Source organism: Tenrec ecaudatus, chromosome 11, assembly GCF_050624435.1.
Source record: "Tenrec ecaudatus isolate mTenEca1 chromosome 11, mTenEca1.hap1, whole genome shotgun sequence".
Taxonomy (NCBI): domain Eukaryota; kingdom Metazoa; phylum Chordata; class Mammalia; order Afrosoricida; family Tenrecidae; genus Tenrec; species Tenrec ecaudatus.
The window spans coordinates 3,740,465-3,753,302 of NC_134540.1; the positions used below are offsets into that span (position 1 = coordinate 3,740,465).

At 55.7% G+C, this 12,838-nt stretch overlaps 1 protein-coding gene across 5 annotated transcripts in view; it reads left to right on the forward strand.

Annotated features, from left to right (window-relative positions):
* Positions 1-11,640, forward strand: part of CDK8 (cyclin dependent kinase 8) — a 77,232-nt gene extending 65,592 nt beyond the window's left edge. For 2 of the 5 annotated variants that reach the window (XM_075562783.1, XM_075562787.1), the window contains 7 exons: positions 3,256-3,399; positions 5,526-5,595; positions 6,196-6,268; positions 7,393-7,490; positions 7,802-7,880; positions 8,028-8,186; positions 10,257-11,640. In XM_075562783.1, the coding sequence (XP_075418898.1) occupies positions 3,256-3,399; positions 5,526-5,595; positions 6,196-6,268; positions 7,393-7,490; positions 7,802-7,880; positions 8,028-8,186; positions 10,257-10,382 (749 nt within the window). In that variant the 3' untranslated portion in view covers positions 10,383-11,640. The remainder of the gene's footprint in view (positions 1-3,255; positions 3,400-5,525; positions 5,596-6,195; positions 6,269-7,392; positions 7,491-7,801; positions 7,881-8,027; positions 8,187-10,256) is intronic. The other 3 variants (XM_075562785.1, XM_075562784.1, XM_075562786.1) reach the window with 3 other exon arrangements.
* The last annotated feature ends 1,198 nt before the right edge of the window (positions 11,641-12,838 follow it).

Sequence of the window (12,838 nt, forward strand, 5' to 3'; positions counted from 1 at the left end):
CCCCGGATTGCCCTTGGATACACCTGGCCGTGCTGGGAAAGGGATGGTGGGGAGGAGCGGCAGATGTTTCATCCCAGCGTGCTACAAGACACATCTGCCTCCCGCTGTGGGCCGGGCCCTGTCAGGCACCTTGGCCTGAATTCTGTCTTCAGGAAATCTAGGGCACCTACACTCTGCCCTCCACCCACAGCCCGAGTCTAAATACCTCCTCTCCCAGAACTCAGCCTAAAGCTGCACCTTGGCAGCTGATAACCACAAGGCCAGCAGTTTGAAACCCCCAGCTGTTCCAAGGGAGAAAGGTGAGGCTGTCTGTTCCTGTAACGAGTTACAGCCTCAGACCCCACAGGGGCAGTTCTACCCTGAGTCGGCGTCAACTGGATGACAGGGAAGTGGGTATCTGGAAGCGGCATTTTCTGCCGTGAGACAGCCCAGGCTCCCCAGGTGAGTGAGCACCTCCTCTAGGTGCTGCTGCCTGGGCACCTAAGCCTGAAAGGTGACTGAGAGGGATCCCAGCAGCCTGTGACGCAGGGGCATGCGCACCGACTTTCCCAGCTCCTCTTTTCCCAGGGCGCCTGTGTTTCACAGTGACCACTGTGATGTGTAGGACCTGTTGTTCACCAGGATTTTTTCCAGCCCACTGCCACCAATCAACTCCTCCCAACTCAGAGCGGCCCACAGGGCAGGAGAGAAAGTCAGCCACCGAAAACCCGTGGGGCAGGTTCTAGCCTGCCGCTTGGCCCATTGCCCCCATGGGCTCAGGGGCCACAGATTTGTTGTCTGGCTTGCCTTTAGTGGGGCTGGTGGCCTGTCTGGCCAGGTGTTGCCCTCCAGGATCTGAGTGCCCACTGAGGGTGTGTGCCCCACATGCTTAACAGCTGGTACCCAATCTAGGAAGTCACCACTGGGGCCCTCTCTGTTCACACATCTCCCTCCCCTCCCACCCCCAGGACCAAGCCCACTGCCAGCCGGGTCGTTCTGACCGAGCAGAACAGCCCAAGGCTTCTGCACCACTGGGCCACGGCTAGTAGCTCAGTGCTCGACCCACTGCTACCCTAGATTGTCCTCTCCTTCTCCAGTGGCTGAGTGTTGCGTGGCATGCAGACGTGGACGGTGGATGAGATTTCTGCAGTAGTTATAGAATCAGTCTGTCCAGCACAAGTTAGGCAAGTAGGTGAGCAGGGAGGGAGAGAGCCACTTCCAGAAAACATTGATTCTGGTGAGAAGAGAGTGACGGAGAGACTTAAACAGAATGGGAACTTTTGCCTGTTCAACTCAATGTTCACGAGAAATGCGGGGATCAAGATTGTGAATAAAGGAAGGACGGATGGAAGTGAGTCTCAGGAGGAGAAATAAAGAGGGTACTGGGGTGAGAGGTGGCAAGGCTTGATAATATGAACCCATTTGTGTTCAGCTGGATTAACTAGAGAAACACATCCAGAGACACTCATGTATAAGAGAGAGCTTTGTATCAGGGAGTAATTCTATATCAGAAAAACACCCCAGACCAGTCCAGATCAACTCTATACATCCGATTGTAGTCCACAAGTCCCTCTTCAAAATCATGCAGCCACGTGCACTGATGCAGGAAGATCACAGGCTGGTGGGTGCAAAGTCTTGTGGATCCAGTGGTGGTGGAAGCATCACAGGGCTCTTGTGGGTCTCAGTGAGGCTCACCAGCAGGCAGGTGAAGGCAGAGAGACAGACAGACAGACAGACCCACCTCCTGGGAGCCATTTGTCTAAATGAGGGCATCAAGCTGTGACCTGATTGACAGGCTAAACTCCGCCACATCTTACAGGTGCTGTGCTGGCACAAGCAACCTCAGTCTCACACCATTCTTTCCCCACTTTCTTGACTAAAATTTAATTTGGAAAGCAATACACCTTTAAGAATTACTCAAGGGTCTCTTTAAATCCTTTATGTACGAGGGTAAAAAAGGTTGTGGGCCACTTTCATGATCTTTCCATCCCTTTCCCCAGGTGTTACGTTTTCTTTTCTTGCTGTGGAGGGGGGGGGGGGTACAAGGAGCTTACAGAGTTAGCCAGAGCCAGTTCTGACAGAGTTTTCAGCCTGCCCAACGGCCTGTCAGCTTATTTTAGTTGTGATGATCAGAGGTTCGGTTTTCCCCTCCGGTAGCTGCACGGAAAGCATGGTGAAGACACGCTTGCTTTTTGAGCAGACTCTTCCGTCTGGGTGCTGGTGAAGCTTGGGCCAGTGGAGACGTACATTGTGCTTAAGAACAAGCCTGACGCCATGATCGGAGGGCTAGTGTAACCACACTGACGACGCCACGTTGCCTTAAAGCGCGACTGTAGCACCGCCCTCGTATGAGACCCACGCGCTCTGCTCTTGGAGTTTAGGGATTCTCAGCGATTCAGTGATTCAGTCTTCCCCCACTGTCTTTGTGATGTGTCCTCCTTTAGCCACGCCTCCTTTCCATGAGTCTTGGTTAAATCTGCCAGGAGCCCCTATTAATTAAGCCCACCCTCCTGCCCTTTGTCAAGTCAGGGGCAGACGTGGCAGGTCTTTCCTCTGCTAACAGTGCTGATGGGGCAGAACTTTTCACAGGGCTGAGAGGACGCCTGTCTCCCCAGTGAATGGACCGTAAAGAGTCCCTGTCAATTGGTAGCCAGCTGCACCCGTGGAAAGGCAGTCCTCACGTACACTGACTCACGCACACCTGATAGGGAGGGCCAGTGTCGCTCCCGGGACACGAGTGCTCAGGCCGGCCCCGTCCTAAGCAGTGCCAACATGGGTGGACCTCGATTCAGCACAGCACCCCCACGTGTGCACTGATTGGTTATGGCAGGCAGGGCGCGTGGCCAAGGTGGCTTGAATTTGTACTTGTTTATTTGCTCCTGTTCCTGTTCGGGGTCCCAGGGCTCAGAGCCGTGTGGAGACCCCAGCTCATCTGATGTGGACGAAGAAGTGAGCAAGCCCCTGGGGGGTGGGCGGGGCATTGGGGCAGAAGAAGGAATGAAGGGAGGGCCCTGGGGGTGGGAGGTGGCATGTATTTCCGAGTGACAGCGTCCCTGATAACTGGGGATGATGACTGTATGGCGATGGTGTGCCCTGTTAGGAAAACGAAAGAGGAAGAAAGTAAGGGAAAAACACTCCCCGCCAAAATTATTTGAAAAATGCACTTTCTTTTGGAAAGAACCACTTTATTTTCCTCCTTTCTTTTTTCTTTTTCCCTCCCCCCTTTTTTTCTTTTTTATTTCTTTTTTTTTTCTTTTTTCTTTCTTTATTTTGAAGATATCTGGGCTATAGGGTGTATATTTGCAGAACTGCTAACGTCAGAGCCAATCTTTCACTGTCGACAAGAGGACATCAAAACTAGTAACCCCTATCACCATGACCAGCTGGACAGGATATTCAATGTAATGGGATTCCCTGCAGGTACTTGCTCCCTTTGCTCGGTTTCTCTTTTGTTTCTTTAAGTCTCTGAGGTTGGAATTTGGCAGCCAGCTCTTCCTATTGACGGCTGGGTAGAGGGTCACGAAAAGCTCCCAATCTGTGGGGTTCATGTGTTAGCAAGACACCGTGGGTTCCCGACTTTTTTGCTTTATTTTGTGTTATTTTCTTTTTTCCTTTGGTTGCTTACAGTCTGAAATGATAAAATATTTGCCGTGTATATGTTTAGAAGTTGCTTTTCCTCTTCTTGTTTCTCTATTTTTCTCCTTAAATATGATTTGTGGGGCTCTGCCTGCAGAAAGACTCTGTAGCTCAGGCTCAGGAGCGGAGCCGTGGCGGGGCTGTTGGCAGCAGGCGCCTCTGCGGGCCGCAGCACCAGCTTTCTGCTCAGGGCCAGAGGGCATCACATCCTGACCAGCCCTGTCCCTGAGGACAGTAGCTGTTCAGTCCAGCAGGCCAATGGAGCTGCAGTGGCTGCCCCACCATCAGGGCTCTGCCCGATATCCCAGACCTAGCCACCCTCACACAGTCTAACGGATGCCAGGGGCCAGTATTACGAGGGCCTCGCCCATCCCAGCCGTGCTGGCCAATCAGGTGCCTGCTGCTGGGAATAGCCTCAGCAGGGTGGTTTCTTTCAGGAGAAATCCCCACAGTCTCATTCCACACCCCTGTCAGGTGATGAGGGTGGGCCAACACAGGCTTGTGCTCTCTCGGGATGGGGATCAGTCACACAGCCCCTGAAGATGCTTCAAGCCCCAGGCTAGATGGATAGGACCGACCGAGTTGACCCTGCCCTGTCGGGAGTCTGTGCCCCTGCTGAGTGCGCCTGTGCCTCTCATGCCTGAAATCAAGAGCGGGTTGGGTGGTCAGTGGTTTGGCGGCCCTGTGTGTGAGGAATTTTGACCACCAAGCACAGGCTTCAGAGCTGATGCGAATGCCTGGGCCAGGGACTGCAGGCAGGGAAAGCACCTGCGGGTCCAGCAGTCACCAGGCATGCAGTGGTTGCCATGGCAGAGGTCAGCGTTTCCTGAGGAAGCCTGTCCTGGATGAGGACAGGATCAGCTCACGCCATGGAGCTGGAGAGGGAGCCTGGAAAGCCTGGGGGAGGCTTGGGTGCGAGCACCCTGGCAGCACTGCGCCCTCTGGGCAGTAGGTGGTGAGTGTGTTGACCAGGGGGTTCCCTGGAAAGCATACCTCTGCAGCTGCTTACCAGCTCCGAGGGGCTACCTCCCAGATCACCACAGGCTGTGTGGCTCCCGTGAGAAAGCCCAACCTCTAGGACAGCGGTTCTCCACCTTCCTCATGCCGCGGCCCTTTCAGACAGCTCCCCCTGTGGTGGTGACCCCCCAACCGTCACATTACTTTCGTTGCTACTTCACAACTGTCATTTTGCTATTGTTATGAATCAGGGACCCCTGTGAAAGGGTTGACCGACCCCCAAAGGGGTGGCGACCCCCAGGTTGGGCACCACTGCTCTAGGGGGTGCTGATGAGCCGTCCTCAGGCCAGTTAAACTCCCCTCAGGGCAGCGCCAACCAGGACAGAGAAGAGGCCTTGCTGATAGTGGCCCTCAGACCACTCAGCTTCCTTGCAGCCTCCGAACTCCCCTCCATGCGAGCGAAGGCGGTCTTGACCGTGTTCTTAAACGAAACCAAGGCGGCCCCTGACATGGGACTGTCCTGGGCATGGCCCCACTGCTCTGCTTCAGACCTGTTACCAGCTGTACGAAGAAGGGACGGGGGCAGAAAGGGAGAGCAGATGGCTTGCTGAGCACCCGGGACATTCTATGGGAAAGGCTGGCTTGGGGAATACGCCGAATGTTTGTTTGGAACCTTTCCCTCGAGCTGCAGAAAGCGAGGCATCTTGGAGAGAAGGGGTCCGCAGGAGACCGCTGACTGTGGAGAGACCAAGAGCAGCGCTGCAACGCCAGCCAGGGTCTCGGGTGGGTGTGGGGTGCAGGGTCGGCGGTGTAGGGTAGCTGAGCACTTACTAGGGGCTGGGGCCCTCGGGGCTTTTTAAGACTAGAATATGCGCTGGAAAGGGAGGTGACCGCGGTGAGCAGTCTGAGAACAGGAACCCAGACAACATCAAACTTATCGCTGTATTTCACAGATAAAGATTGGGAAGATATAAAAAAGATGCCCGAACATTCAACATTAATGAAAGATTTCAGAAGAAATACGTAAGTTTGGGAGAAAGTAGAGATCATTATCATTTCCATTTTGCTTTTCTGAGGTCCCAGCAGAATGCTGCAGACCAGCCTTCTCCAGTCAGTCAGCTGGCCTGCCTGCTCCAGCAGCCACCCCGTGGCCGGCTCCAAGCCCTCGCACCGCCTCCTTGAAGGCCCTGTAAGCAGTGAGAGCGAGGCAGAGGTGCTCACTGTGGTCACCTCCGTGGTGCAGTAATCGTTAGCAAGTTAGCTGTGCAGAACAGAGGTCAAGCTTCCTGACGAAGGGCACACGGGCACTGGGACGGGCAGAGGGGCACATGGCCCTAGACCCCTAGGACTGCTGGCCCTTCTCTATGAGGCAAGGCCGTTACTGTAAACTGACTCCAAGCTGATTGATTTCCTGTGGAAAAACAGCCTTACTGTGCAGAACATGCTTTTCCTGAGAGTCTCCCATGTCGAATCAGTTACCGCCTTCAAGATGAGGGCTTACTGACCATTCTCAATGCATATTTTATATCAATTATGACCAAAACAATTCTGCTTGGAAGGGCTTCAGCCAGTGTGACGTTAACCTGAACCTAGTGGCGACGTCTCGTGGGGTTTCTCTTTCAGGTACACCAACTGCAGCCTTATCAAGTACATGGAGAAACACAAAGTGAAGCCAGACAGCAAAGCATTCCACTTGGTGAGCATTCGACCACCACACTCCTGCGAAGTACCTGCACCCAGTTCACCAGCCACCGGGACTCTGGGGGCCAGCTTAGCAGCTGTTCTGCACCCTGAGAGCCACGTCCTGCGCAGCAGGGCGACCCGGGTGGGGCTACTTACCCGGGACAGCAGCAGCTCCAGCTGCTGTCCTCCTCCACGTGTGGAGAGCATTTCGTAAATGACCCGGTTCCCGTCGCACACTCGGACGCACTGCCGTCAGTCAGTGCTGACACTCACGGCGACCCTGCAGGACCGGCAACAACTGCCCGCCCTGTGGTTCCCACACTAACTTTCATGCCAGTAGAAGGCCCATCTTTCGCCCTTCCAGCAGGGGCCGGGACTGATTTGAACTGGGTCTGATCCATGGCCAATGAAGGAAAAAGAGCTGCCCCAATTGTTAACCCTTTGGGTCATCGGTCTTGGTCCTTGGAGCAGGGAAAGTTAAAGGAGGGGGGCCTTGGCCAGGGAGGTGGGTCTGGATTGTTGCCGGCACCAAGGAGGGCCACGCACCCTCAGAGGTGGCCCGTGCTGTCTCCACTCAGAACCCGCGGTCTGCCTCTGTGGACCTGCCCTCAGTGAAACTACCCAGCACACGTAACCGTCCCTTCGCCTGCCTCCACCCCTGTCCCTACTGTCGCCCAGTGCTGAGAGATGCAGGAGCGGCTTCTCTTCCTAACCCGGGCACAGAGCACACATTAGAAGAAAGTGCTCCGGTGAACCCTGTCTTAATCAAAAGCCACTGCGTGTTCTCATGGGCTTGCTTCCTTCCCACACACGTGTTGTGACCCCACAATACAGCCACGTGGCCACGAGGTTTAGCCAGAACAGCCCCAGCACTCGGGAGCCAGCCCAGGCTGTCACCAGGCCGCGGTCGGGTGTGCACAGGGGACACACGCGAGGCTTCCCGCGTCCCGGCTCGGTGAGGCGCTGTGGACGGGCCTCAGGAAGGAGCACTGATTCCCAGTGAGACGGCCATGGACCTGGGTCCTTGTTTGGGGAAAAGAGACTGCTGTTCCTCAACCCACCCCCACGCCCCCTGTGCACGCAGGGCGAGCGGCTACGGGAAGTCACGTTGAGCTGTTGTGTGGTTTGTGGTTTCAGCTTCAGAAGTTGCTTACCATGGACCCAGTCAAGCGGATTACCTCAGAGCAGGCGATGCAGGACCCCTACTTCTTAGAAGACCCACTTCCGACATTAGAGTAAGTGGCAGGAACAGCTTACTGCCCCACAGCCCTTCAAGACAGGCCTGTCCTATCCTAATTATCACCTGGGTGGCCGTAGGGTCGGGGACCTGCCTGTGCTTCTGGGAGATGTCCACGGGCGGTGCCCACGGTGGTCAGGTTGTCCAAGCAGCGAGAGCCCTGCAGGGCGGGGCCCACAGAGGAGAAGGGTCAGGGTCAGGGGTCCAGAGCAATGCAAGGGGGCTTAGGTGCCATGAAAACGGCTCCATCAGTCTGCGAGCAAGCGGGGCCTAGTCCACCGGACATCGTTTCCCCTCTCTCCTGAGCAGTGTCTTTGCCGGCTGCCAGATTCCTTACCCCAAACGAGAGTTTTTAACAGAAGAAGAGCCAGATGACAAAGGCGACAAAGTAAGTATCAAAGCCCCTCCGCACGTGCCCCCCTCCCGGGAGCTCGGTGCCAGCCCTGAGCCTGCCCCGTCTTACCCGGGCCTCCCTGGGTGGACATGTCCGGGGCTCCGTCTGAGCTGAGCTTTGTGTTCTGTTGAACCAATTGAGAAGAACCAGCAGCAGCAGCCCGGCAATAACCACACGAACGGGACGGGCCACCCAGGGAACCAGGACAGCAGCCACGCCCAGGGACCCCCGCTGAAGAAAGTGAGAGTTGTCCCTCCGACCACTACCTCCGGTGGCCTGATCATGACCTCAGACTATCAGGTACGCCACGCCCCATCTCTGAGGAGGGGCGCGGGGATGGGGACCCTCTGGAAAATGTACTTCTGGAAAGTAACCCCCCCCCACACACACACACCCCCCACACACACCCCCCCACACACACACCCCCACACACACCCACACACACCCCACCCCACCCCACACAACCACAACCAAGCCCACTGCCACTGAGTCCATTTCAACTCACAGGACTTTGTAGGGCTTCCCAGACTGGATCTTTAAGGGCAGGCTGCCTCTGTTTCCCCCCTTGGAACGACTGGCTTTCTGCAGCTGTCGCGAGCTGCAGGGCTGTGAGTCTGAGTGTCTGCCTGGAGGAACAGGACGAGCTTTAGTAGCACAGAAGGACTAGGGGCTACTGGGTCCTGTCCAGGTGCTCCAGGGTGCCCTGCCTGTTGCTGCCATGCGGGGACCTGTGCCACCAGTATCTCAGATCCTGATGAGGTCCCCGGCGGCAGACAGGCCAAGACTGCCTGGGAGGAAAAGCCTGGCCCCGCGCTTCCAGGAGGGAATCAGTGGAAGGAGACCCCCGGGGGCCGCTGCCTCTGCCGCACACGGTCTGGGGCAGAGCGGGAAGAGCCTTTCGGTTGGCAGTTTTGCCCCAGGTACTCGGTGCCCGCGGCCGCAGCCTCACTCAGACTTGGCAGTGACCACCAGGACGTGGTGGGCGGGTGGTTTCACTGCTGACTACTGCCACCTGGCCTTTTGTGCCACTTGTTGAACTGAGAGCCCTGCTCTGGTGACATTTCAGTGGTTGTATTTCCCCCCGTGAGACTTGTTCAAGAGAGTGCTGTCGGCGGGCGCTGCCTTTCCACCCCCCCTGGAACTCCCAGTCACTGGGGCATGAGGAGTGCACATGTGTATGAGCGTTTCTTGTGCAAACAGGATGGATCTCATGTTGAAGGCGCTCAGAAAAGTTCACCGTTTTCAAAACTTCCAACCCCACTGCCTGCACCGCACAGCGCCCCTTTACAGGCTTCCCTTCCAGAGAGCAGACAGTCTCGTCTCTCTCCGTGGGAGCTGCTGGTGGGCTTGACCCACTGGCCTTGCTCCTCTGGTTTGGCAATGAGAATGAAAACAGAATAACAAGTGTGGAAAAAAAGATTTTAGAGAAAGAGTGAGAGACTCCTCACAGACTTTCTGGCGTGAGGGAGCCCTGGTGGTGCATCAGTGAGCGCTGGGCTGCGGTGGACCCCCCCCCCCCCCCAGCGAGCACAGAGAAAGCTGACCATCCAGTGCCCCTCACTTCGCATGACAGTTGAGTCCGTGTGAACCAAGACAGCAGTGTGGAACTGTGTTAGGGTCTCGTCCAGCGAGACCCTCACACGGTGACCCGGAGGGGCAACGAACCTGGATGGAAGAAAGACACAGAGACATGGGGCAAGATAAGTGCTGATCAAGCCCGTTTATCATGCCAAAACTCTGGGTATATATTCACAACAGAGAAGGAAGTGGGGGGCACATATTCCAATGAAGCACACTGTGTAACAACCGCACACTGTACAACAACCAATCAGCCACATGTTCCCAATAAGGTACAAAGGGTGCGCAACAGTACTCAAAGACATCGTGGTGACGTACGGGTGAACTTATCACTATGTTCCTAACATGGTGTATCTGCAGTTCAATGGGTGCTGAGTACTTTGACTAATGGCAACAAGGTCAGTTATCGGAACTGCCCATGCTACAGTAGCTTGGAATGTGGGGGCGAAGTTGGGCAGGAAACAAAGCCTTGCTGTTAGAAAGCGGCCAAGTTTCTGCTACGTGTCTGAGGCCAGGGTCTTAATGGCTATCGGCTCCCAACAGAACTGCCTCTGCCGGTTCCCGGGACGCCGACTCTCGACGCGCGTAGACAGCCGTGCCTGCCTCCCGGGCTCACTGGGGCACACATCGACGCGGTGCCGTCGTGTAGCTTTGACCCTGATAAGTAAACGCTGGTGTAAACGATAGCTGTTGGGTCCTTTTAATTGTAGAGAACACTTACATCCGTGCTTCCTGGAGATGCAGGGGCGCTTGGGCCTGGCGGGGTCACCTCTTTCCCGTTCTTCTCCCCAGCGTTCCAACCCACATGCTGCCTACCCCAACCCTGGACCAAGCACATCACAACCCCAGAGCAGCATGGGATATTCAACTACCTCCCAGCAGCCTCCACAGTACTCGCATCAGACTCACCGGTACTGAGCTGTGCTGGAACCACGCCACTGCACTGTCGCTGGCTCGCAGTGGGGCGGACGGGCGGACACCCACCCCACCCCCTGCAGAGCCTGGCCCGGGCCACCACGAGAATGTCCTGCGCGGCCACCGTGTCTTCAGAATGTCCTGCCGCCAGCCCACCGCTTTTCACAGCTCCGGGGAGTGGCTTCCACGTTGTACCAGTTTGGCGTTAGACTTGAGCAAGTGCTGGCACAGGGTGTGTGTGGACGCGCTGCCCGCAGAGTTTACTTGACAAGGTTCAGACTGACCAACGCTCTTCTTTCTCTCCCTCCCAGTGACGGCCTGTAGCAGTCGAAGCTGTGGAATGTGCTAGGGGCCAGCATTTGTTGTCGTGTGTGGTGAATCCCGTCAGTGTGAGGACATTCTCTGAACAGTAGTGAGCGGAAAACTGCTCGCTGGTACTTGAAACACGGTCCGGTGTAACCCCCACAGTCCGAGGCGTGAGCTGAGCTCCTTTGGTCCACCCTTCCTTTGTAGTGTGCCTCACCGTGGCCTGGCGAGCGCTTCCGACATCGGTCACTGTTGGCTTGTGGATTTCTTTTATTTTGAACCAAGGAAAAAAATGCTTGGATTCTTGTTTTTCCCTTCCCCAACGTCCAAACTCCACATAGTTTTGCCAGGAAGGTTTCGAACTCCCAAAGATTAGTGCCCCTCACTGGTTGTGTTTCCTTTTGTTCTTGTTGTTTGGTTTGTTGTCGTGGGTTGGTTTCCCGTCTTTGACTTGACTGGAATTAAAGCTGCTATTTGATAGTAATAAGTAGGTGGTCACTGAGGTAAGCCGTTTGGTTCAGCAGAAGATTGTCCCAGACAGTGTTTTGTTTGTTTGTTTTTTCCTGTTGGTGTTGCTGATTTGTGAGCATGCTTTAAGACAAACAAACAAAAAAGCGGAAAAAAATAATGAAGAAAAAAAAAGCATGAGCGTTCACTTCTTTGAGAGGGCACAGCGGCACGCGAGGCCCTTGGTCCTGACGTTGGAGCGGGCTGGCGCCGTGCTCCAGTCTCTGTCGGTCCCTTCCTTTCTCAGCCTTGCTCACGTCACTTAGGGCACCCTGACTGTCGCAAGGGGAAAGGAGTGGGCGAGCCTTAGCGTTTTTGAGGGGGGAAAAGAACCTATAACATACAATGTACTGTATCAGACTATTTTACATGAATGACACAAGTATTCTGAATTTAAAAAAATTGAACATTGTTAAAAACAAGGTGTTATGTAATAAATTTATTTTTCATAAATCAAACTATGGAGTCAGCACGTGTGTTTTTATGTAGACGCTTCTTCCTTTAAATATTCAAAACGTGCCATCACAAGTTGCCGCTGGCTAAAGCCCCCCTCCCCCCCCCCCCCCGTGTGGGCGCTCTCCTATCTGGCGCATGGCATCGCCGGCAGCCAGGTGGAGACTCCGGACGGAGCGCTGGGGGCTTCGGAAGATGGCACAAAGAGAGCACGGAACCACCCCGCCTCCGAATTGTTTAAAGGCCTATTGAACTGTACGGTAATGCTGGAGCAAAGACGCTGCCCATCCCCGGGAAGTCCAGGGACGGGACCTTCATTTCATGGACATGCGGCACAGTGATGAGGCATGTGGCTCGCCCGCAGGAACCTGCAGGGGCTGCCCTGCCACCCTGCGCTCCAGCTGTGCCGCCCCCCCCCCCGCCCCCTGCCTTGCTGGCCTCGCAGGGGGTGTTCTGTGTTTCCCCAGGGCTCACCCTGGAGGGGAGGGGGCATCGGGGTAGTGTCGGCCGCTGTGCAAATGGCCGGGGTGTGTGTTTGGGGGGTGGGGGGCACATCTGCCCTGCCCTGACTACGAGGGGAAGGAGAACAAGGCCAACTCCATGCCGTCCAAGGAAGAGTCCTGGGAGGCAGAGCTCAGACGGGCGCCCCACCCCCCCCCCCGCCCTCCATTCTCCCACCACCCACCCCTCCCACGACAGCACAAGGCAAGATCTGAACCCGTCAAGGACACCGTCCTTTTGTTCTCAGCGAGGCGGAAGGTGGGGCCTTGGCCTCACACCTAGTGCTACAGACCCCCCCAAGACACCCGACTCAGTATCCCGAGTCCAGCTCAGAGCCGTGGGTTTCTCAGGCAGAGATCACGGGGGCAGACCACCTCGGCTTCCTCCCACGCTTCAAGCGACTGCCTGTCAGCCAGCAGCGAGCGAAGCAGCCCCGAGATCACCAAGGGCACCCACGCGTGTTTAACCATTTCCTCCCCACACCTGAAGATCCGACCGCTCAGAGAAGCGCAGTGTTAGTCCCTGGGCGGTGCCAACATCAAAGAGCTCAGAGTTTGTTGGGGGGAGGTTAGAGGGATGGAAAGCCATGTTCAGAAGCTTGTAGACCCAGGGGGCGGGTATGTCATGAAGCAGTGCCTTCACATCGTATTTCTGAGTTTGGTAAAGGGGGTCTGATTTTCTAGCAATAGTTT